Here is a 26,071-nt window from a genome sequence, read left to right on the forward strand (position 1 = left end):
CCGCCGCCGGCTCCGCCCCCTGCTCCTCCCAGAGGCGGGACTTCCCCTGGTCCCCGGAAGGAGGAGGAGCGTGGCTAGTCTGGAGAGGGTACCTGGGGCGGAGGCAAAGGCGGAGGCAGAGGCGGAGGAGCTTTGAAAGGTGAGGGCGCGGGGGCGGTGCAGGGCCAGCTCGGGGCGGGGACTCGCTTTCGCTCGGGCTGCTGATGGCTTATTAACTGAGCCGGGGAAGCCGCGCCTCCCGGCAGGCGGGGGAAAAAATTCCCGCGGGCGCTGTCCGAGTGGGTAGGACTAGCCCCTTCTGCGTCTTTCTGCACTCCCTGCCGCCCTGGGCTGAGCTGCAGTGGGCCCGGTGTTTGTTTCTTCCGCGGTGGGGAAGTGGGCGGGACTGGTAGTGGGGAGCTGGAGTGGTGGTTTCGCGGGTTTCTGGCCTTCCCAGACCCTTGGTTTTCTGGGTTGCGGAGCTCCCCTAGGGCCTGGGGGTTTGTGTCGTCCCGCGCACGTCATCGTGAAGCTCTAAGGGTACGGTTTCCCAGCTACCGTGCCCCTCTGCCCGAGGCAGAGTAGCGGACTGGTGGGCGTGCTGCGCTGGCTACCTGCGTCCCGTCAAAGAGCCAGGTTTGTAATCCGGAAAATGACTCTGGTGTAAACTGCAGAGAGGATCCTTCCTCTGCCACCCATCCCTGCTGGAGTTAGAGAACCACCTTCACTGTTAAAGATTTTAATGAATACTGTAGTTGTCCCGGATGCGAAACTGGCAGGATTCACTCTGCGAAATTGTGGAGCATTGGCTCGTGATTCTAAAGGGGGGAATTACCTTTCTCTGTTATCTTTCCATTTCTTATTTCTGTCATGTTGTGCTGCTCTGTTTTCTACCAGTGGAAGAACTGTGATAAATGTATCCACAGCAATGTGAAAAGAACATAATCAGAATTATAACACTGTAGCCCCTAAGTCATGTATTATGCCGGTTTATACTGGTGTTCCCAGTAATTTCATCAGGTTGTGAGCTCCGTGGAAGCAGAGGCCGTGTTGATTTCTTCTAGTAGCGCCACGCTCCAAGCCTGTGCTGGCATTCAATAACCATTTCTTTGGCCTCTTTAAGGTTTTCTCTCCAAACTATCATATAAAAGGAAATGTCAGAGAGGGGTGTTGTTTTACAAATAGGAATACATCCCTTCTAGTGAAATTTCAAGTAATGCCTGGGGTTCCATTGCTCTTCAAACCTTAAAAATGTAAACTGTCACCTGACAGGGCAAGTGATTCCTAGAATGAATCTTTTCTTCAGGATAAATTAACCTTAAAGCCTAGGCTACACGATATTTCCTTTGATGAGAAATTCAAGTAGCATCATCAAGTACCTTTGAGTTGTAGAATGACTGTGTGAGAGACAACAATATGGATTTTTACCTTTAATCTGTATTCTTTGGCAGACTGCATAAGCTATGTATATGCTTTTTTTTTTGGTTTTTGTATATGCCTTTTGTGTGATAATTCACACAGAAGCACAAAGATGTGATCGTATTGATCTTCTTCATTTATTTAATGCTTTCTGTTTGGAGTTTCTTTGTTTTTCTCTTTGCCTAAAGGTAAGGTATTATTAAAGAAGCTTGATTAAATTCTCATTTCAAGAAATTGAGTGTATACTCAGCATATAAAGAAATTACATCCATTGCATGGATTCTTTTTTTTTTTTTTTTTTTGAGTGAATTCTGATGACCCAAGAGATGTCATTTTCATCAATCTAGCTTCACCTTCTCATTTCTCTCCTCAGGTTCAGTTCATTCACCCTTTCCCTCTGTCATCATTCTTCCCTCCCCAGCTAACATTGTAAAAGTATTCATAATTTTAAAAGAGAAGCCAAGCACATTTAAATTATCTTCTTTTTCAGTGACAGCAATTTTGAAATATGAGGAGAGACCCTGGAAGTTTGGCAGTTGGCCACATGAGACTTGATTTATTTAAATAAAGTTTGTTTCTTCAAATATTCAATACTGCAGTTTTCCAAAATAATTTTTTTTTTCTCCTTAGAAACTGACTTTTTGAAATTTTTACTTTTGGACTCAATGGGGAATCCTTAAATTTTGTGATCAATGTCATCAATAAGATGGTAGAGGGAAGTCACAAATTTTCATTTCTTTTACACATTCTTTTCTTGCCTATTGGATGGACAATTTCCAGAAGTTACTGGCCTAACTCACGTGCACTAAAATTCTGTTACTATTTAAAAAACACTGTTTAAAAAAATAGTTTTTTTAAAAAGCATGTTTGTAAACTCTAAACTATTTTGGTGATTCTTTTATGAAACTAAAATTTAGCATGAATGAGAGATAAAATAATGACTTTTTAAAGGCATGGTTTTTACCACCTTGTACAAATATAATATTGGCAGCAGTCATTGTGTAGCACTGGACAGGAAATCAGGAGAACTGGTTTCTAATCCCTGCTCTGTCACTAACAAGCTGTATGATCTTCGGTAAGTCATTTGAACTCTGCGTATTTGGCTTTGATATTTATAACTGAACGTAGATAATATCTTCCTTCTAGGATCATTGTCAGGATTTAAAAACATATGAAAATGCGCTGAAAAATTACTATACATATAAGAGTTTTTAATAGCTTAACCCTATGCAGTCAGATACTTTTACAGTGTCACATTGTTAGTCATTTCTACTGCTGTTGTAGAAGCCACCTATTGATATGATAAATGTCTTTTGACATGGTATAGTTTTGTGAGATAACCATCTAATGTACATGAAACTGCTTTTGCATATTAATAAAATCATCTTTCATTTAATGTTCCTACTGTTCACAGTTGCTTTAGTGTATCTACTGAAGCCATATTTGTCATTTGTTTTCATAAATGTTTTCTCATTCCTTCTCCCAGTTCAGATTTATTAGAAAGACATTACAGTGTAATGCACATGCATGGTTTATGCAAATTTAGCTCTATGTGCTTAAAAAAAAAACTTATTTGTACTATATGGCTTCACAATATAAGCTGCCCAGTTTGGTGCTTAAACACACACACACACACACACACACACACACAAACACACACACAAAACACCAATAATAGTAATCTGTTTATAACCAGGAGAAGAAACTGGATGGACCTGCTGTGAAGCAGTATGATATATAGTTTCTAGAGGGATATAGAGATTTTTAAGAAAATTTTAACTACACACAATTCTCATCTTGGCTGATTTTTAATATAAGCCTTCTGTAATTTGCAATCCAAGTGTAATTTCAACTAACAGAATATTTTGTCTGTTGACTAAAACTTGTTAGATTTCTGTTACAATGCTCGATCTATCTTGTAGTGGTTACTGTCATAAGATCACATTTCAGGGGCTCCTGGGTGGCTCAGTCAGTTGAGCATGCAACTTCGGCTCAGGTCATGATCTCACAGCTCCTGAGTTCAAGCCCTGCGTTGGGCTCTGTGCTGATATCTCAGAGCCTGGAGCCTGCTTTGGATTCTGTGTCTCCCTCTGTCTCTGCCCCTAACCCACTCACATTCTGTCTCTGTCTCTCTCAAAAATAAATAAACATTAAAAAAAAGTCACATTTCAGCCTACACTATAAATTTCTGCTGTATGATCTTAGAAACCACTATGCTGATTTTATATGAGATATGACCATTTTAGAAACTGTCACGTTGCCTTTAAACATAACAATTTGTACAGTCAAATGAGTGGTATTTCTCCCACTTATACCCCTGCCTGTCCAAAAAAGGAATCATCTTGGAAAGGTATAAACTTGATTCAGTGATACTGCCGTTGCTCAAAATATTTTGGCATTCTGTTTTTGGATTTACCTTCAAAGTTACAGCATATTTAAAAAATATATCTGTAATGGTAATTAATGTTCAAGTTTTGAAGTTGGATTTCATTTTTGGAAGCTGCTAATAGTCCCTTATAACTGAGACAAATGAACAAAATGGGTATTTAAACCACTCTTTGGGATAAAAAATGGAGCGTGGTTCTTTTCATATTTTTATATATTTTCTGATACTAAGTTTTATAGAAATCTCCAAGAATATTTTATGCCATAGTGTAAATATTGGAATAATTAGCCACATAAGGTGATTTCTTTGAAGGAGATAGCACTCAATAGAGTACTGAAGTTCTTATACATGTATTATGAGGTCAGTTTCATTACATTGTGATCATATGTCTATTTTCCTTAGCAACTACAAAAGTTCGTATGTGTTAACTGTTTTTCTAGTTACATTACTTATCTCTAATTGTTCCTTTATTATATACTTGTGGCAATTTTAGTGGGGTTCACCCTTTTCTGAATCAGAAACTTACAGTATTTATTTTCTTCCCGATATCATGCTCTGCTTCACCATGAAACTTTATTTTTTCACCCAATTTTGGATTGTTAATGTTTTTTATTGGATTATATTCTGTCTTTAACTTTGAGTGGTTTAAAGCCATTGCCATTTTACTAAAGTATATAGAAGCTGCTGTCTTAGTAGATAGGTGATCTCTTAGTTTTGCACTGCTATCTTTTGTCAGCTAGTACTTTATAACTTTCTTCCTATAAATTTTTGATCCTTTATGTTATAATTCATGTCATTTCTGTTTAGAATCCTTTGCCTAAGGATGAATGACTCTGGTAACCCCACCCTTTTTTTTCTATAATTGTCTCTTTTTTTTCCAGCATAAAGCCTTTCTTCACACCCTTTCAGTTGCACTTACTTAACATACCATGTTCTCTCTCAGTGCCAGAGTTTTGACCTTAACATTTTTACCTGCCCGAAATCCCTTTTTCTGTCATTCTTTTTGTTGAAATATAACCAGTCCTTCAGAAGTCTATCAGATCATATCTGTGCAATTAAATCTTCAGTGAAGCATTTGCTATACTGTTCTTCCTGCCTCTTTATACTTTTATTGCAGTTATTTTTATCTCTCATTTGGACCAAATGAATACCTTGCATTTTTCTTATTATATCTTTGTGTGTTCTACCCATGGATGATAATCTTCTGGAGAACAGGACCACAGTTTTTCTGTGCATCCCTTTCAACGCAAGATATAATTCACAATTGATGTTCATTACAGTTTTTTCATAGCTGTTCAATAAATTATTTGTTGAATAACTGTTCTACCATCTTCACTCAGATATTTTATGTGATTTATACTGTTGTGAACCATTTTATAACACCAAATAAATATAGTTTACCATAAATGCATTCATTGTTGTGATCTGGTTATCATTATTATATTCCTAATAACTTTATTTTGTAGAAGCTTAAGTGAAAATGGTACATGTTAGAAGACACGAAACAAGGAAAAATTCTAAAACTCAAGAGCATGAGCAGAAATCTCGAGTTGATTGGAGGCGGACTAAAAGAAGTAGTATTTCACAGTTATTTGATAGTGATGAAGACCTTAATAGTGATGAAGACCTTGACAGTGATGAAGAGCTTGACAGCGATGAAGAACTTGATAGTAACAAGGGGTTCGATAGTAATAAAAACCCCGAAAATGAAAGAAAACTTAGATTAATTGAAGTTGAAAGTGAAGGTAGTAGTAACTGTGAGCGTCTCATGAACACTGGCAACCGTTCAACATATGAAGAAGAAAATAACAAAAACAAACCTAGAAGTTCTGACTCACCAGATCATGAAAAGCATTCCAGTCAAGAGGATGACGATCTCAACAAACACACTGGACAGATAATAGAGGAGGATTTAGAAGAAGAACACATCAAGCGAGGGAAGAGAAAAAGGATCTCCTCTGTTATGTACGACAGTGATGAGAGTGACAGCAGTGATATCCTAGTTCGAAAAGTAGGTGTTAAACGTCCACGTAGAGTGGTTGAAGATGAATGTTCTTCAGTAGAGATGGAACCAAAAACACCTGAAAAAACTTTAGCTGCAAGAAAGCGAGAACAATTCCAGAAACTCAAAGAACTCTCAAAACAGAGATCTCGTCAGAGACGCAATAGTAGTAGAGATTTTGAGGTGTGTTATATTCTATTGGTTTTGTTACTGTTTTTAAATTTTTTTCAAAGTATTTAATTTTTATAAAAAAAGTACTGAGTCTGTTCTATTTCTCAATTCTTGAATTTATTTTTTTAATCAAGTATCCTTGAACATGTTTGATTGCACTGTTGTGTCTAATATAATTTGTTTTATCGTGAGCCTCAGTTCATCATTCTGTTTTAAAATTGAAAGACTGTTTAATATGGTCTTTCCTCTTTTTAACTTCTACTTATAATCTTAATGTCCATTTTAAACATTTTACATCATTTACCGAGGTATATTACCTTCTTACTAATTCGAAAGTTCGACATTTAACATGACAAGATTTTTTTAACCTTAAAATATGAAATTAATTTCCATGGGTCATTGGTTTAAGACTTAATCTTTTAATTTTATATCCATACTGACAATTTAAAAGTACAAATTTACTGAAAGGTATGTTCTAATTTAATCAGGACTCTGAAAAGGAATCCTGCCCAAGCAGTGATGAAAGTGATGAGGAGGAGGAAGAAGATGATTATGAATATGATGAAGATGGAGATGATTATATTATTGATGACTTTGTAGTTCAAGATGAGGAGGGTGATGAAGAGAATAAAAGCCAGCAAGGAGAAAAATTGACTACATCACAACTGAAATTAGTAAAACAGAATTCTCTTTGTAAGTTAAATATCAAGAAATTGTTTTATGACTTGCTCTAATTGTAGTATTATATCAAGTATCAAATTAGCCTCTTACTATCATGTTCTAAGTCATTGACTAGGAACTATGGTTTTATTTTTAGGTAACTTTGTCACTCTGATAACAGTTTATTCTAGTAGTTTCAGGAACCCTATACACTCTTAAAACTTATTAAGGATCCTGAACAGCTTTTGTTTCTGTGGGTTATAGTTATCAACATTTACCATTGTAGAAATACAAAAGAGATATTTAAAATATATTTCGTAATTAATAGGCTTTAACAATAAGTTTGTTACATGTTAACATAAGTAACATTTTATTTTATTTTATTTTTGAGAGAGAGAGGCAAAGTGAAAGCAGGGAGGGGCCGAGAGGGAAGGAGACACAGAATCAGAAGCAGGCTCCAGGCTCTGAGCTGTCAGTACAGAGCCCAATGCAGGGCTTGAACCCATGAACACAAGAACATGACATGAGCTGAAGTCAGACCCTTAATGAACTGAGCCACCCAGGCACCCCAACATAAATAACCTTTTTATTAAAAATAACTATTTTCAAAAAAATAAGAATGGCATTGTTTTACATTTTAATAAATGTATTTAATATCTAGCTTAATAGAAGGCAGCTGGGTTCCTATACCTGCTTATGCATTCAGTGCATTTTGATGTTTTGATTGAAGTAGATGAAAACAGTTTTGCTTCACACAGATAGGTAGCTGGAAAAGGGAGAAAGATTTTAAAAGTATTTTAAAAATAATGTGGATATTCTTATTTGTCACTACACAATTAAACGAGTGATTGTTTCTTAAAGGTTAGTTGCAATATGGAATCTGAAACCATATAAATGAACTTTTAGTACTCACTTACATTGCAGTCCATTAGTCTGTCTTGCAGTTTGAATGGATCTTTTACCCATATGTGATTTTGTGACATCATGCGTTAGTCATTTGGAAAACACTGATTCACTGCGTTACGTAGATCTTCCAAATGTTGACACATTTCATTATACAATATTTTTGAAATCACGTTTGTTAATATTACCACCAATCTCATCAGAAATTTTTTTAGGTATGGGGAAGCTGTCAAGTTCACAGTAATAGCAGATACAAGTTTTCTAAAATTCTAACTTCTATAAAAATCTGTTTCTTAAACCTTTGGTAGTAAATACTGTTAGTTCTTGAAATTACAGATTTCCTTTGCTCATTTTTGAGAAAATACTTAACAACTGCCTGAATATTGTTTGTCAGTTCATTCATTTTCTTCTTTTCTTCCTTCCTTTGTTCCTTTCTTTCTGTTTCTTCTTTTTTTTTTTTTTTTTTTTTTTATGTAAACTCTCGGCGCAACGTGGGGCTTGAACTCACAACCCTCAGATCAAGAATTGCATGCTCTACTGACTGAGCCAGCCAGGCACCTCTGTCAGTTGCTTTCTCAAGTAAACATGGTGTTTCATGATAAATGAGGGTTTCTCAGCTCCCAGTTCAGTTTTTCAATCATATGCTGTGTGGTATGCAGCATAGGTGCCCTATGCCTACTTCCCATTTCATCCCATTGAATACTCAAAAGATGTATATTTGAGACTTAATAAAATTCATAGTTTTTACTACTTCATCAAGGACATTCTTAAGTAAACGTAGCTTCTTACTGAGTGTATAGCAATGAATCAATCCTACAGTGGTTATTTGTGGTTTGCTTCTACTGCCATCATTCATGTTAGGGAGCCATAACTGCTTTACCCGTAGTTCCTTTTGTACACATCAGTGAAAAGGTCAACATGGTAAAAACAGCATGCTTATCTTAGTGTTACTGTTTTGACCTCATAGATCTCCTTGAATGGACTTGGGGACTTCCAGGTGTCTACCATACTTTGAGAACCATTGGGTTTATCAGGCTTATTGAAGTATCAGTGAAACTTATCAGAGACTGGAAATTAGGATTCTTTTCATACAGTTAATTAAACCATAAATAATAGGATCCTGACAATTCAGGGTGTCTTTAAATGTGCATTTTTCTAATTCCTATAATTGTGCATAAATTCGAAGATTGTTTTTAAGGTGTTTTACAACTCTGGTAGAAACAGGCTGTTGAGTGAATACATTTTTATTTTTTTCTTCAAGAGTGCATTCTTTCTGATTTTTTTTAAATGGGCATATTTACTAAAATTACATGTAATGTGGTTCAATACCAATCTCATGATTTATAATAAAATAGTAGATTGAGGTATGAATAAAATTTCAAGACATTTATCAGTGATAGAGATGCCAGTGATAGGCATCTATATTTTGAAAGTCAATGACTATTTTCCTTACGTCAATAGTCACTTGGTCACTTGCCACTTGGACACTGAAAGTTTAGGGAAACTCAATTAGGAGATACCCCATCATTCTGGATTATAATATCTAGAATGTGATAGAACATTTGCTCAGTGATACCCATTCATACCTACTCCTGCTAATTAATCAAAATCAAAATCCAGCATGGGGGAACTATTTTTAACATCCTTCTCTATCCTACATCTCTGTGTTTGTTTTTTTTAAGGGACAATTTTAGATTTACTGAAGAGTAGAAACTACAGAGAGTTCCTATCTAACCCCTCTCACACACAGATTTCCTATAATTAACATCTTGGATTAGTTTGGTACACGTGGTAAAATTGATGAGCTAATATTGATACGCTATTATTAACTGTACTTCATAGTTTATCTCAGGGCTCACTCTCTGTGTTGTACGTTCCATGGGTTTTGACAAATATATAATGATGCAACAGGTATCCATTATTACAATATCATACAGAATAGTTGCGCTTTCCTCAAAATCTCCTGTGCCCTACCTATTCATTTCTCCCACCCTCCCCTGAACCCCTGGCAACCACTGATCCTTTTAATGCTTCCATAGTTTTGCCTTTGCTAGAATGTTTTATTGTTGGAATACACAGCATGTAGCCTTTTCAGATTGAATTTATTCACATAATAATATGCATTTAAGTTTCCTCCATGTCTTAATGTGGCATGATAGATTATTTCTTTTTATCACTGAATAATATTCCATTGTATGGATGTACCACAATTTGTTTATCTATTCACCTGCTGAAGGACATGTTGGTTGCTTCCAAGTTTTGGCAATTATGAATAAAGCTGCTATAAATATTCGTGTGCAGATTTTTCTATGAATGTAAGTTTTCAACTCACTTGGGTAAATGTCAAGGAGCTCTGTGCTTGCTTTTACTACTAAGCATCTCCAACTCAGAGAGATGAATCTTATTTTTTATGCAATACATTTTATCTTGTATGTTCTTAATGGTAACTTCTGGCTTTATCATTACAAGTTGTCTTTTCTCAACTTGTAACCATATTCATGCCTTTCCTCCCTTGAATTGATATGTTTCATTAACCACTATTCTAAATTTTATCCTTTGTCAAGTTTCCCATTAACTCTATGCCCCATCCAGTGAAATTGCTCTCATTAAATTTAGTGATTACTTCCTAGGTGCCAAAATATTTTCCAGTTCTTATGCTAACTTGGTGTTGTTATGTGCTTTGCCACCATCAATTGACCACCCTCCCTTTCAGAAAGTTTTCTTTTTAGCCTCTGTGGTCTTGTCTTCCCTTTATATTATCGCTTTCCTCTTTTTCCACTTGCCACGTAAATATTGATGTTTCTAAAGGTCATCCTCAAATTCCCTTGTTTGTGTTTCAGGCAGTCTCTCTCCCATAACTTTTGCCTAGTATACCAGCAAAAATTCCTAAACTTCTATTTCCAGCACAGATTTCTCCAAAGCCTAAGGCACATTTTTCATCTTCTTATTGAACATTTTCACCAGTGTCTTTCAGATACCTCCAACTCAATCAATATGTATAAAACTAAATTATTGACTGGTAACATTACGGAGTTTTGGGGTGGTGTAGAACTTAATTTTTGTTTATTTATTTTGGTTGTTGTGGTGGTTATACAACTTTATGCATAATAGAATTGTACACCAAAAAGAGTGAATTTTGTGCTAAAAAAATAAAAATAAAAATAAAAATAAAGGGACCCAAGTAGGCATTCCCACTCCAAAAAATAACCTCAATGGCTAATCCACTTCACTTCTCTTTGCATTTTTCATTCCCTTTAAAGTTGATGTTATATTGTAGGAACTTATTGTTAATTCAATGGATGGATGATTAAGATAAATATATTGACTGAAGGCTCCTGGGTCTATACTTCAAGACAGAGAAATATAATTTCTTAACACATCAGAGGAAAAAAAACCCATATACTTTAGAGTGATAAATTATGACTTGTTTTTAATACTTATCAATGTTTATGCCATTTATGAATATAATAAAATTAAACAGGCAGTTTTCAATTTGTCAAGGGATTATGTTCTAGAGTTGCTGTAGGTTGATTCTTACACTTTAAAAATATATTTTCTCATTAGGGTAATAACCTATATGATGAATGATCAACACTACTCTATGGCCTCAGGCTGTAATTAGGCTAGTATTCCCAAATTAATTTTCCCCCCAACCTCTATAAGAACACTGACCACTCCTCATAGTCAACATACGATCACTATTTGGGAGAAACATTTTCTAATTCCAAATTCAGTACTCAGGTGAGAATCACAATCAGTGGCCTATGCAATTGTACATTTTTGAAGAGAACAGTTCTATCTAGAGGAAGACATTTTGTCACTTCCTCATGTGCCATTTGGCTCTGAGAGATGCATCTGTAACACCTCAAAATAGTGCCCTTTCCTGCTACATGGTTGAAGCCATTGAAGACAATCATGGTCTTTTTTTCCTTCTCAGAAATCCCTGTATTTCTCTAAATTTATTTTGAGACTGTAGCTCCCAGAAGAGATATTACAAAAAGTAGAGAGATTGACCGGCAATGGTCCATTGCATTCCAGACCTACAATGTTCACACACTAAGAATGTTATCCACGGAAAGAGAAGAATAATCTTCAGATTCGTGGATACTGACGATTATATTATTTTTCCAGTCTATCACATGTTCAGAGTGACAGAAAACAAAGTATAGACAGAAGAGTACATCTCAGTCTAGTCATCTACTGTCTTGCTGGATAAATACTTGCTAGAATACTGGAAATTAGATTAGAAATGAACATTAACTTAGTCTCCATGTAGCTATTAAAGAGAATAATTCTATCAACATAATGCAGTGTGTGCCCGAGAACAGTCTTGTAGGCATTTACATTAAATATTAAATCCTAGAACTTTCCTTCTTTTGTACAATAAGTAAAAAGTACCATTGAAATCATATTGTGGCACAAGGGAAAAGCAGCGTTGCCCTATAAAGACTTGGAGGAAGAAAATGTCTGTGAAAAATGTTTCAGAAGAAAATTGTATCAAGCATTGCTTTGCAATCTGTGAAAAACAAATAGAAACTCATAAAAAGAGAACAATTTGAGATGAAATAGGGCTAAGATAAGTTGCCAGAGAATTAAAAATATAAAGTCAGAAGTAAAATCTATATTGAAAGATGTAAAAAACAGAATTAACAGTACAGAAAATCTCATCAATGATATATAGGTTAAATCCAAGAAGTTCTTTTGGAATAGAGAAAATGAAAACAGTTCTGAGGGAGAAGATAATACATAAAGGAATAGAAATGATCCTATTTCACAAATTGCAAGGCGGGGGGGGGGCGGAAATGCAGAATAAATGGAAACCTAAAGGAAGAAAATTCTATAGCTTTAGTGGGATATGTAAAAGATTTGAAGTGCTAAGAGATATAGCATGTTTTTGGATGGAAGGACATATGGAAATGTGAACTGAAAGGTGTGATGGGAGAAAATACAGTTGAGTTGCTGGACATGCCCATTTATGCAAATTAAGGAGGCTCACATCCTAATAAATTGATAAAATAGATTTGCAAATAGACATTTGAAGGAAACAACTTTTCTGATTACAAGAATGAAGAAAAGTTATCTAGCCATCCTTTTTAGGACCATAAAAATGGTTTAATATATTAATTGGTTCCAGGTTCCATTAATATGTCAAAAGAGAAAAAATAATGGCTTAATTTTAAAAGATTCTAAAAAGCATCTCATGAAATTCAGTGCCCATATCTAGTTTAAAAACAAGAAAATAAGTCTCAAAAATAGTAATATGAGCATATGTCCTTTACAAAACAAAGAATATTTTACATTAAGAGAATATATATTTATAATGAAGCGCTAGAGATACTGTCAAAGAACAAAACAAAAATGTCCTACTTTGTTCTAGATGTTGTGAACAATGTAATAAGACAAAGTAAAAGAAATATAACTTTTGAAATGGAAAAGACATTACTTGAACATAATGTGATTTTATATATACATGCATACAAGCTGTAAGTTTCTGACTTATTTAGCCAGGGATATAAAAGTTAAGAGAAAGGATATGAATACATTGAGAGCAGGAGTAGATGCAGCATATATTTCCATAGTTTTCTTGTGTTCTTTTTTGCCTATTGAGGGGGACATGTTAGGGTAGAAAGAGAACTCAATTTCTTGCTCTGCCTCTGCTTTCTTACAGTAGGCTTATACTTCTCTTTCAGAAGAAAGTACACCAACAATCTCTGTGCTTCTACCTAAGAGAATATTTATAAACATTCTCTTGGTTCTTGAAATAAACTTAGCACTAGCAAGACCACATCCTTCTCAGCGTTGGGGGAGAAAGCAGAGTTACTGCCCAGGAATTCCCGAACAGTATCTCCCTCTATCCAGCTCTCTGATGTGCCAGGAAGCTCACTTTCCACAAATATCTAAGAGAATCTTTTGGGAATTTGCAAAAGATCTCAGAAAGATGACCAGATTCACAATGAATATGTAAAATTCAGTATTTTCTTACATGCTGTCAATAATTATTTAAAAGATCTCATAAGGGACAATTCCGTTTATAGTAGCAATTAAAATAAAGTTCCTAGGCCTAGTCTTAGGAAGAAAAGCATGACTTTATAGGTACAAGAATAAACCTTACATTGAAATAGCAAAGGAAACATGAATGAAAGGAGAGACACACCATGTTTCTGGAAAGCAATAAATAGAACAAGAAATTATTTCTTCGGAAATTAACTTTTTGATTTAACTTTGCAAAACAGTGCTGAAGTTCACTTGGGGAAAATATACGGGAATAAATAAAATCAGACAACAAACAGAAAATTAGAAGGACTTCCCCCACCAGATATAAAAATTTATCATAAAATTCCAGTAAGTAAAACAGTGTAGTACTGGCATGGCAGTGACAGGTCATTAAGAAAGGTACACGGTGCTGGTACAAAATCTTGGCATATATGTGAAACTAAAACATGATAAAAGATGCATGGAAAATCAACAGAATGAGCAGCATATCCTACGATTGAGTATGGGGAAATTATCCCAAGATTAAACTACCTTGGAAAAATCAAGTTATGCATAGACACAAATACTGTTGATTTTCTCCTGTATCCTTTTGCAGTTTTTTAATAGTCATAGAAGAAAATTTTAAATGATATTCCTCAGATATTCCACAGAAGCTCATCCAATATAGCGATTAAAGCACTGAAAAAAAAAAAAAAAAACAACTCTGGAGGAGGTCTGAACTCTAATCCTGATTCTTCCTCTATCTAGTTTTGTGACCTCGGGTACATTATTTCATAATTGTGTCATTTTTAAAATTTTAAAATGAGATATTTGAATTATTTCCTCCAATTTCCCATCCAAGTCTAAAATGCCGTGTTCTGAACAATAATATTATCAAACCTGACTACCACGCAGAACATCTACCTAGGGGATAGTCGCATGAAATCTGGAGTCAGACTGCTTGGGTTCCAGCGCTGCTTTCAACCCTCACTAGCTGTGTGATTTTAGGGAAATTTTTCATCCTCTGCATCTATTTCCTTAACTTTTAAAAATAAGCCAAGGGTATTGATAGTACCTCATAGACTTGTATTGAGAAGTAAAGCAATGCATATAAGTGCATAAAACACTGCCTGCCATTTATTTGCCCAATAAAATCTTTTTTTTTTTCCAATCTGAGATGCCAGGAGCATAATTCCTCCACCACCCATCCATTCACTCAAACACAAGCAAATTGAGGCCTTCCTGACTCTTTTCAAGGAGATACTGATGTCAGTTGGTAGAACACAGATTTTGTGGTGAGGCAAAAACTCTCGAGATGACTCTGATCCTCTGCCCTTTCTTTTTACTCCCAATTCTGAAGAAATGCCATCAGGTTCTTTAAAATAAAACAGCAGTTCCCAAACTCTACAGCAAATGAGTAATGTTAGGCATTAGTACATTCGAAGACTAATAAATTCAGTGGGGTAAAAAATTCTATTTCAATTTGATAGCTCAACTTGGGAGCACAGGGGATGAATTTGATGTTTCTTTCCTCAACATGTCTGTTAATATACCTAGAACATTTTTCCTTTAATAGATTTTGGGAAGTACTAAATAGAGTTTAAATGCATTTTAACACTCACAAATTAAATTATGTACCAACACTATATTATATCCAGAGTTTGATGAAAGTCTAGACAAAATTGAATGCTATTAAAGTATTATTTCATTTTCCAATTATCTTCTGATTTTTTTAAAAAATTCATAAATGGTTGTGATCAGTTCTTTTGTAATTTATAATTGATCATAGGCCCTCTAAAGTCTACATGCCCTTGTGTAAATTATCTGCTATAGTCGTTTAATTTTATTACTGCTTTATTTTGACCACTTTAGTATCATAATAACATGTTTTCCTTTTTAAAAATTTTTTAATGTTTATTTATTTTTGAGAGAGAGAGAGAGACAGAGCACAAGTGGGAAAGGGCAGAGGGAGAGGGAGACAGGAATCCGAAGCAGGCTCCAGGCTCTGAGCTGTCAGCACAGAGCCCAATGAGGGGCTCGAACTCAAGAACCGTGAGATCATGACCTGAGCCAAAGTCGGATGCTTGACCGACTGAGCCACCCAGACGCCCATAACATGTTTTCTTAAAAAAGAATGCATACTAAAAATTTTTCCTGAAGTCCAGAAAAAGGGTTATACAGCTGTTTTAGTAGCTAAAATACAAGCTAAAAGTTTCTCCATGTTAAATCTTATTTTCATTTCATTTCAACAGAAAGCATGTCAAAATTCAGTCATGAATGCTAATATAGGTCTTATTTTGCTTAAATTTATAATCAGGCATCTTCCACTTTTCCTAAAATACCCTAATATTCTTTATAGGTGCCCATGGCAAATTTTCTGTGATGACCATTTGGGTCATGGAAGGGATTATCTTTGATAGAGAATATTTCTACAGCCATAGTAAACCTGGACCCTAAAGTATTGGGAAATACAGGGACCTTCTCTTGTAGCCTGGCCCATCACAATAGATGATTCCATGGAGCACATTGGGTTAGTGGGAAGGTAGGCTTATATATTTGGTAGGAGAAAGAGAAGAGAGAACTTTTCTAAATTGATGTGGAAAATCCTAAATCTGGGACGGAGAAAGGGAAATCGAGTTTTTATAGCCATTGGAGTTCTGGCTAGGGTAATAATTTCCTAAACAATTTCATATGTAACATGTTTTAGAAAGAAGGAAAGTCAGGAGTTGCAAGTACATATTGAACAATCTACCTGTAGAAGTTTTCTCTTTTGCTCTCTCACTCTAATTATTAAGTTGATAATTAAACTTAGGTGCACAGGGGATGATTTGGGGCTTTTTTTTTACAACATATCTCTTAATATTTTCTGAACAGTTTTCTCTTAATAAGTTTGGAAAGTGAAGATTATTTTAAATAACAACTTGAAATTTTGGATTAGAAGCCAGTAAATCTGGAAAATGGAGGTTTGCTCAGTGACTAGAAAAGTCACTGAGGCAGCTATAAAATTAGGATGACTAAGTGATTTCTCCTATTTATAGTATTAATTTCTTAGAGAAAGGAAACTATTTTATTCAGGGAATTGTTTTATCTGTTATGTTCTAATATGTATTTAAAATTAATTTCAGATTCTTTTAGTGACCACTATACTCACTTTGAAAGAGTTGTGAAGGCTCTTCTGATCAATGCTTTAGATGAATCTTTTCTGGGAACATTGTATGGTAAGTTAATATGAGTGGGACAATTAGTATCTTTTTTCTTTTTCCAATTTCTAAAACCCTACCAATATAATTAATATAATATAATATAATATAATATAATATAATATAATATAACATATATATACATACATTTAAGCAAAACCAAGAGACCCTATTCTAAAGGCCCTCCAATTATTCCCTAGGATCAACTTAACTACACCAGAAGCCCATTCACTTCAAAAACTTGATACTGTCTATTTGTGATAGTGGAAAGTGGAAAAGAAATATGTGATGTTCCTCTGACTTTAGAGAGTTCACAGTAACTGTGAGGATATAACGCATAGACTCAAAACAGTAGAGTAGTTCAATACCCATGTGTTGTCTCAGCCTCTCTAAACTTGAATTTCACCAGAAGTTATATACTGTTTTATGCTTTGTGCCTTTGCTCATACTGTTCTCTCTTAAAATATAATCCCTTTCCACCCTAGATTTTCCAGGTGAGTGTAAAATCATTTTCACTCCCTCATTTGTGCTACCCTGGTGGTACTGATGTGTGTATACTTACTGTATTGAAAATGTATTTTTGCCTTTCTCCCTTCTAAGAGTACAGGAAGAACCATGCCTTAGATATACACTTATCTCTTGCATCTAGCACATAATCTGGCAGTTAATAAAGACTATAATATGTTGTTTTGAATATCTACCTAATTGCCAAAGTGAGATTTCATTCACAGTTTATTGAACAAATACTTATAGAGTGCCTAAGGGGCAGACATTTATTTGAGAGCTGGGGATATGGCAATGACTATGACATATAAGATTCCTGCCTTCATGTTGCTCTAATGAGAGAGACAGACAATGAATGAGTAAACAAATATATAACATAATTTCAACTAGGGATTAGTTCTTGAGAAAAAATTAAGTAAGTTAAGGAGATCAAGTGATAAAGGAAAGTATCTATTAGATTGGTCAAAGAAGGTCTCTCAAGAGGTGATTTTTTTTTTTTTTTTTGAGAGAGAGAGAGATAGGGTGCAAGTGAGCCAGGGGCAGAGAGAGAGAATCCCAGGAAGGGCAGAGGGAGAGAGAGAGATGGGGGGGGGGAGAGAGAGAGAAGTGGGGCTCACTCAAAGCAGGGCTCAAGCTCACCTGATGTATTCCTCAACCTCACAAACCATTGAGATCATGACCTGAGCAGAAGTCAGATGCTTAACAACTGAGCCACCCAGGCACCCCAAGAGGTGACTTTTAAGCAGAAACCTGAATGAAGTCAAGGGGAAATAATGCATAGATCTAGCTGAGAGAACACCCAGTGCAAAGATCCTTAGGTAAAGTGAGTTTGATGTGATGGATGAATGAATAAAGAAGTGATATATATAGCCAATGGAATATTACATAGCCATAAAAAAAGAATGAGATCTTGCCATTTGCAACAACATGGTTGGATCTAGAGGGTATAATGATAAGTGAAATAAGTCAGCTAGAGAAAGACAAAGACCATATGCTCTCACTTATATGTAGGATTTAAGAAACAAAACAAATGAACAAAGAAAAAAGGGACAAACAACTCTCTTAACTATAGAGAACAAACTGGTGGTTATCAGAGCGGAGGTGGGTGGGGGATGGATAAAATAGGCAATGAGGATTAAGAGTACATTTATCATGGTAAGCACTAAGTAACATATAGCATTGTTGAATCACTATGATGTACATCTGAAACTAATAAAACATTGTATGTTAATTTTACTGGGATTAAGATAAAAAAAAGAGTAAGTCTGATGTAGTCAAGGAATAATTAGAAGGCCTCTGTGGTTCTTTCCTTTCCCTAACATTCTGATGGAATTGTGGTTTTTTTCTTCATTAATCTTTTTTAAATTTAAAATACCTTCTAAAACTGTGGGACGAAATCCTTAAGTATTCAGTTATTTAAATATTTCCTAATAACGTTTCTCGACCTTGGTACTATTGGTAGTTGAAGCTGGATAATTCATTGGTGTGGGGGGCTTAAAAATTAGATAGATAGATAGATAGATAGATAGATAGATAGATAGATAGATAGATGATAGATAGATATTTCCTAAGGGCTAAGTGATTATTTTTTGTTGTTGTTATTGTTGTTCCCTTGAACAGATGGCACCAGACAAAAATCATACGCACAAGATATGTTGACATCTCTTCATTATTTGGATAACCGCTTTGTTCAGCCTCGTCTAGAGAGTTTAGCTTCTAGAAGTCGTTGGAAAGAGCTATATAAGGTATATAGTTTTTTATTTGTTTTTGAATCTCTGGTTGGGGGTATGGGAGTGGGAGGCCTATCGGGATTTAAATATCCAGTCAGAATGAATAATCTTCTAAATTACTGGCATTTTTTGTTGAATAATCAGCTTATCACCTCTTCTAAAAGCTACTATTGTTTTAATTATTGTAACACTTATTATATGTATCCACTAATTAAGTAGCTCTAAATGATGAATAACTTTAGAACATCTCAGGTCTTAGTCCATCTAAAGGCTACTATTGTTTTAATTATCGTAACACTTATTATATGTATCCAGTAATTAAGTAGTTCTAAATGATGAATAACTTTAGAACTTCTCAGGTCTTAGCCCATCTATTGAAATGAGGAGGTTATCTCATAGGATGTTAATTCTCTCTTCAGAAAAGAGAGTTCCATTGTTAAGAGAAAGAGTTAAATTTAACTGGAGGACTTTTCAAGGAGAATTAATGTGTAGATTTATACTATAAATCTTCAAGAGGGTGATGTAGAATGTAATACTTTCCAAATTTGTGTTTTACTATGAGGCTCCTTTTCATGAGCTACCTTTTATCACCTCCTTCTATCACGTGCTAGAAGAATTGATTTCCTTAACATAATTTGGGAAACAATGGCCTAGGTTGCCTTTGAAATCCTTCTCCACCTTCAGATTTTGTAATTCTACCAATTTAGGGGGAGCATCCTTTTAATGTATAAGATTTATTGCATTTCATGTTATCCCATAGATTTCTATTTTATGATCTCTAATAGTAGAGGCTATCTTACATGATTTTTACGTTTTTTTTTTTAATCTCCCTACTTCTTACATTCTATCTTCCAATTATTAGGAAAATGGCAAGATAACAGAGATCCAAGTTCCTAACAGTCCTTTTAGAACTTAAATCATTAGCTACTCTACCTCATTTATGTTAGGAGATTTGACTTCATCCAAGGCCTGTTCAATCTTGAATTACCTGATAAATTAGCCACAGATGGTTTATTAAGGGACAGTTATGGGATTACAGAAAGAGAAGACTTCAGTTTGGAGAATGACTGAGTTTAGGGACACCATATATATATTTTTTACTTTGGGTGAGTTTTTACTCTCTCTAAATTCTAGTCTTTTCCTCAGATACAGAAAACATTTACCTACTTTAAAAAGTAAAAGGAATATTTACTTACTTGGAAGGTAAAATACACAGCATAGTTCTTAGAACATGGTAAAAATATTGTTTTCTTTAATAGAAAAATAGCATATATTTATTGATCATTTAACTTGGCCAAGTAATTTGCATGCAGTGTAAAGTATCTTATTTGATCTTCAGAGCAACCCCATGAGGAAGGCACTATTATTTCCTCCATTTTAAAGAAGAGAAAGCCGTGACTCAGAAAAATTGAGTAACACAAGGCTATAGAGCTAGTTATTAGCTAGGCCAGTGTTCAAACCTAGAAATCATAGCTTTCTAATATTTCTCTGACTTGAAAGCCCATACCACTATGCTATATTATGCTTTACTATACTGTGGTATGTTATGCTGAATTTGGATAACCCAATGTTGAAATAATAACTCTAAGATATAAGAAAATATTAACTTAAAAATGTAGAGACATAGATGATTCAGTATGGTCTTGGTCAAAATTAGCTAAGTTATGCTGCAAAAAATAAATAATAGGACATACCAGCAATGAAAATCTTTATAGCTTACCCCAGCAAAGTTTATTTTTCAGTTATATGTCCTGTGTAAACCAGCAGGAGTGTTCCTACATATTGTAGTCACTCACAGAGCCAAGCTGCTAGAGCTTTCATCTCAAATGTGCTTCCATAAGGACCAGAGAAGCAAGAAGGGGAGGTGGTTAGCCACCTGTTCCCTCAGAATGTCAGCCTGTAAGTGACACATGTCACACAAAGGGCCATGAAATATGAGAAATATTAAAAGTAAAGAAAATGCAATGTTGTTGTGAATCATACAGTGTTAGAAAGGAAACTATTACTATACTGGATATTTACTCTCAAGCTGGTAGAGAATACGAATATAGGTTAGTAACCCTGCTAATACGTTCACTGTATGTAGTTCAAACATTATGGTAAAACCTAATCTACACTACTAATTATAACAGCAGTATCTAACACAGGCATAGAGTGTGGGCAAAAATATGCAACCACAAGTTTACAAATGCCAAATATTTCCTCAGTTTGTTAACTCATTGCTAATTCAGCTATTAGACTGTCTATATCAATACTGGCCACCTAGCAGTTTTATGACCAACTTGTTAATTTTCATAGTACTTTATTTAGTAAGTAGCCATTAGGAGGATTAAGTTATTTCCGGCGATACCTGGGTGGCTCAGTCAGTTAAGCGTCCGACTTCAGCTCAGGTCATGATCTCACAGTTTGTGGGTTCGAGCCCCTTGTTGGACTCTCTGCTGACAGCTCAGAGCCTGGAGCCTGCTTCAGATTCTGTGTCTCCCTCACACTCTGCCCCTCCCCTGCTCATGCTCTGTCTGTCTGTCTCTCTCTCTCAAAAATAAATAAACATTAAAAAAAGAAGAAATTAAATTATTTCTGGAATATTTTGTGGGAAATATGCTATAATTTACACAATGGAGACTGTGATCTGGTTTTTCTCAATTTTCAACTAACCTAAATGAATTCATCTTTTTATTGTAGTATCCTGAATTTTTGCTGCTCAGTCTTTTCTATTTTTAACTATAATACCTCATACCTAACTAGAGATGAGAGGAGAAAAGTAAATTAGTATCTGCGAAGAATACTACTTAATAGTAATGCACAAATGGGAAGGATATGAAACTAATTTTTTTTCCTAGTCTGGTTTCTTTTCATTTAATAGCCTAAATTATAAGTTATTTTTTTATTTAAAAATATCTTGTCAAATACCCCATATTCTGCATAAAAATAAGAAATATCAGTGTGTTTTGCTCTTACATCCTAACCACTTACTGTGATTCCTAATATTGGTTTTAATTTGGTTAGGTTCTTTTTATGTTTTATTTTGTTGTTTTTTCCAGTCTTGTAAAGCTTCATTACATTTTTTCATTGTTTTCAGGAGCGGGTAGAAAATTATTCTAATGTAAGTATCCATTTGAAGAATCCTGAAAATTGTTGCTGTCAAGCTTGTGGATTACATCGCCACTGCAGATACTCGGTGCATTTATCAGGAAAGTTGTATAACACCAGGACTATGGAAACAGACGATTTCATGTCACATGATAAACAGGTATTTTTCCCTCTCATTTTGGTTTTCAGTATTTAGAAATTTTCAATACGTAAGCTTACACAAATAACCCTGTTATTTTTACAAATGGAGAAAGCACTAGGACAGAGGGAAAGAGTATAAGGAAAGAAGGTATAATTTTGAATGTGAAAAATGTCTTATATGACAAGTTTATAAATGCAAAAATATTAATGATGAGAGCTTCCTCTGGTGAGTCTGTATATCTATGAAGGGTGTGTGTGTTTGGGGGGCCCTTAGAGTTGCCTCTAAGTACTGCCAGTCAGTTATTATGATAGAAATATACTGTTAATCTAAATTCTTCTACTACATTAGGTAGTATTATTCCTCAGTACTATTGGCGATAATTGAGCAGATCCCTCTAAATAATCCAGGTTGCAAGAATCACTTAGAAAGTTTGTATGGGGATAATGAATTCAGATTTAGTCTTTAACGTATCATTTGGCAGGTTACTATAAAAACATTTCTTTTCTCAACACAGTCAATATGCAAATCTCATTGTTTAAAAACTGATCTGTGGCTTTTTATGAGGTAAGACATGTAGAATCCTAATGAAAGTGATTTGAGACTCTAAGGATCATGTTCTGTTGTATAGATCAAAACTAGTGCTGTACTTTCACTGTCTTCCCTGTCTACAGCTAATTCTAGGAAGGAAAGTAAGTTAGAAAACCATTTCTGGAGTTCTGATATTCCTGTGAAAGAGTAAAGATTCTGTATAAAATAGTTATTCAAATATCTAAAAAGTAAGAGAGATCTCATAAAATAAAAACAAAGAAAATTAATACACCAGTCACACAATGGAAGAAACATCAAAGTTAACAATTAGAACATGATTATTCTCCATCTAAAGGCATACAGTAAAACCTATCTTAAGATGCCAGTTGATAGCTCTCAAAGTAGCAAAGTATTTTTAAATCAGATGATAAAATACAGTTCTGTCATGGTTACATTGAAACTGGCAGTTTCATGGACAATAAGATTCCTACAAAGAGCAAGGATGTGATCTATGTTTTTAGAACACTGGATAGCTACCTAGAGCCAGAGTTATAACACTATACATATTCAGTGCCCACATGTTTATGCTAAGCAGAGTCATCCAGTATAAAAGCAGAGGACACAATCATGAAGTTCACTGAAGCATTAGTTATAATACAAAACAAATTTGGATATAATTCAAATCAAATATTAGAGTAGTAATTTAATAAGTTATGTATAGAATATGATACAAGCACTAAAATAATATTTATGAAGGTTGTGAAATCGTGCTAAGTGAAAGTGAAATAGTGAGCAGTGTACATTACTGTCCTTGAAGCTATGTAAAAATATGTATACACTTGTCTGTTTAGCTGTATGCAAACATTAAAATAGTTATTGTATAATTTAAGATAATGTAATTAAAATTCTTTTTTTAATGTTTATTTTTGAGAAAGAGAGAGAGACAGAACACGAGTGGGGGAGGGGCAGAGAGAAAGGGAGACACAGAATCCCAAGCAGGCTCCAGGTTGAATTCACAGACCATGAGATCATGACCTGAGCCAAAGTTGGATGTTTAACCGACCGAACCACTCAGACACCCCCATAATTAAAATTCTTTAATACTAAAATTTTCAGTAATTTTTTTCTTTAAATGGAAGAAGCACCTATTAAAATCTATTTTATATTCTACTGAACTACAGCAGCAATGCATGTATATGGAAAGGAAAGGGAAAGGAAAGGGATAGGAAGGAAGAAAATAATAAACTTGTTTTTCATCTAAGGCATTAAAGAGACTATGCCATCCCCAGACCCACCCTTAAATTATTTTGAAAACCAATTCTCCATTTTGTGTTTTTGCCCATAGTTATATAAAATTGAGACTGCTTGGGGTTAACTAGGGTCCTCTTTTAAGGTGCCAATAATGAAGGATGCATGTAATGAATATGTTTAATAATAAAACTTTTCTCCTTACTTACCTAAGATTAGCTTCTTTGAAAGACAGGATGTTTTGATGGAAAGTGGAATTGGTGGGAAAGAGTAATTTTAGTTACAGTAGTCTTGGATAGGGTACTGAGACAAAAGGCCTTGGCCCACCAAATTGTGGTGAAGTCTGGGGGTATAGATGAAAAGGAAATCACGTGAAGAAAAAGGGCGAAATCTGAGAGGCACTTGGGAGGACCGACTGTAATCTTGAATTCATTTGAGTTTGCCCAGAATCTGTCCAGACTCCTGAAGATACTCAAGATCCAAAGGGAGAGGTAGGAATTTTGAAATAAGTGTCAATGTGTAATATGTCCATGAAAAAAATGGACCAAAAGGAAATAGAATCCTTTGGCTCAGTCTATTGCAGTAATTGTTTCTAGAGACCTAGAAACAAAAGAGAAACTTCTTCCCGTTCTTCCTCTTTTCTTGAGGATCTTTTTTTCTTTCCTCTTCATACTTTCACTTCCATAAGGACCTGGCTCCTCTGTATATTAAGGAGGGCCGAGAGAAATACCTCAAAAAGCTCCCTATAATTAGCTGGATATTACAAATGTGCATAATGCATGTTTCATTGTATCCTTGCCTTAGTTTGTTAACCAGTGTGTTTACACTTCTACATGCTGTATCTAATACATTACAAATCAGATTCTTTCTACTGCCTTACAATTCACCATCTGCTGTTTTAGGAAAATTTGGTGACAGGTTTTAGCTCTGTTTCAAATTGTATCTTTGGATACATAGGATCCCTTAATTCACATTGATAACTGAGGTGAATCAGTTATTTTCAGATACATCAGTTTATAGAACCATGCTAACTAACCCTGAACAGTGGATTAGTAACCATTTACATGTCATTTTGCTTGTCTTCGTTGAGAACAATCATCACAGAACTTATTTCTCTATCTCTGGCAATTTTTTTTAGTATTGTCTACTTGTTAGAATAGTGTCCTTAATATCCAGAAATGCAATTAGATAGTTAAAAGTAATCTCTAAATATGTTTCTCAACATTTAAGGTCACTGTTCTTACAGCAGAGTTTTATCTTAGTACTTTATATAAATGGAATCTGCCAGTGTAAACTGTGTACAATGTACACAAATTCATAAGGTATAATAGGCTGTGACAATACACTAAAAACAGGTGGGGCGAAGGGAGAGGTCTACTTGCATTCTTACAGCTATTACATACATTTACTCTTTCCTGTGAACTCCTACTAACAATGGTTTAGGCTCTTCCACAGAAAATGTGATCACATTTTATGATCACATAGTGTGAGAATATTCTAAAGGTAATTTTGGGTTATTGATCTACATAAGTGTAAGTAGCTGCCAAGAAGGTAGGAATTTGAAATGGAAAGAAGTAAACTATAATGTTAAATATTTTCAGTGGATATTTTTGTTTCATACAGGTAAAAGATTTTTAAATAAGGGTGTTTAAATACCTCCTCCTTCCCTCTTGCCCTAACTTAAAATTTTTATGCAGATAAATTCCTCAGTTTTATGGAAATATAAAATACAGTATGCTGGAAAGTTTTTAAAAAATTATATTATTTTTCTACTGTATTTTATCCAGAATGGCCATAGGAGACTTCACCCACATAATCTACTTTGATAACAGAAATGGAGAGACATAGGGCACCTGTAGTGGCCACTGAAACTATTGTGGTATCTTTTTTACTCAAAGTATAAAAGGACATATTGGCCAGGGAATTGTGATAGTTGATATGACTTGTTTGATGATAATGTTGAGATGAGAAGGTTACTGAGAGTAGGCAAGCAATGAACAAACCATATGTGATTGTTTATTTTTTTTTTAAGTTATTTTGAGAGAGAGAGAAAGACCATGAGTAGTGGAGAGAAAGAAAGAGAGAGGGGAGAGAGAGGATCCCGTGCCACCAGGGATCCGTAGGCTCCGTGCCACC

The 26,071-nt window shown here is 34.9% G+C and overlaps 1 protein-coding gene across 5 annotated transcripts in view; it reads left to right on the forward strand.

Annotated features, from left to right (window-relative positions):
• Positions 1-57: 57 nt before the first annotated feature.
• CCDC82 (coiled-coil domain containing 82) overlaps positions 58-26,071 on the forward strand; it is a 33,911-nt gene continuing 7,897 nt past the window's right edge. For 3 of the 5 annotated variants that reach the window (XM_047070616.1, XM_047070619.1, XM_047070620.1), the window contains exons 1-6: positions 58-139; positions 5,251-5,969; positions 6,446-6,650; positions 16,619-16,711; positions 18,818-18,942; positions 22,007-22,177. In XM_047070616.1, the coding sequence (XP_046926572.1) occupies positions 5,265-5,969; positions 6,446-6,650; positions 16,619-16,711; positions 18,818-18,942; positions 22,007-22,177 (1,299 nt within the window). In that variant the 5' untranslated portion in view covers positions 58-139; positions 5,251-5,264. Of the gene's footprint in view, positions 140-253; positions 616-1,982; positions 2,474-5,250; positions 5,970-6,445; positions 6,651-16,618; positions 16,712-18,817; positions 18,943-22,006; positions 22,178-26,071 lie in introns of those variants that run through there. The other 2 variants (XM_047070617.1, XM_047070618.1) reach the window with 2 other exon arrangements.

This window comes from Lynx rufus, unplaced genomic scaffold (assembly GCF_022079265.1).
Source record: "Lynx rufus isolate CCGP_SWC_20201006 ecotype Redwood Valley unplaced genomic scaffold, mLynRuf1.p SCAF_9, whole genome shotgun sequence".
NCBI lineage: Eukaryota > Metazoa > Chordata > Mammalia > Carnivora > Felidae > Lynx > Lynx rufus.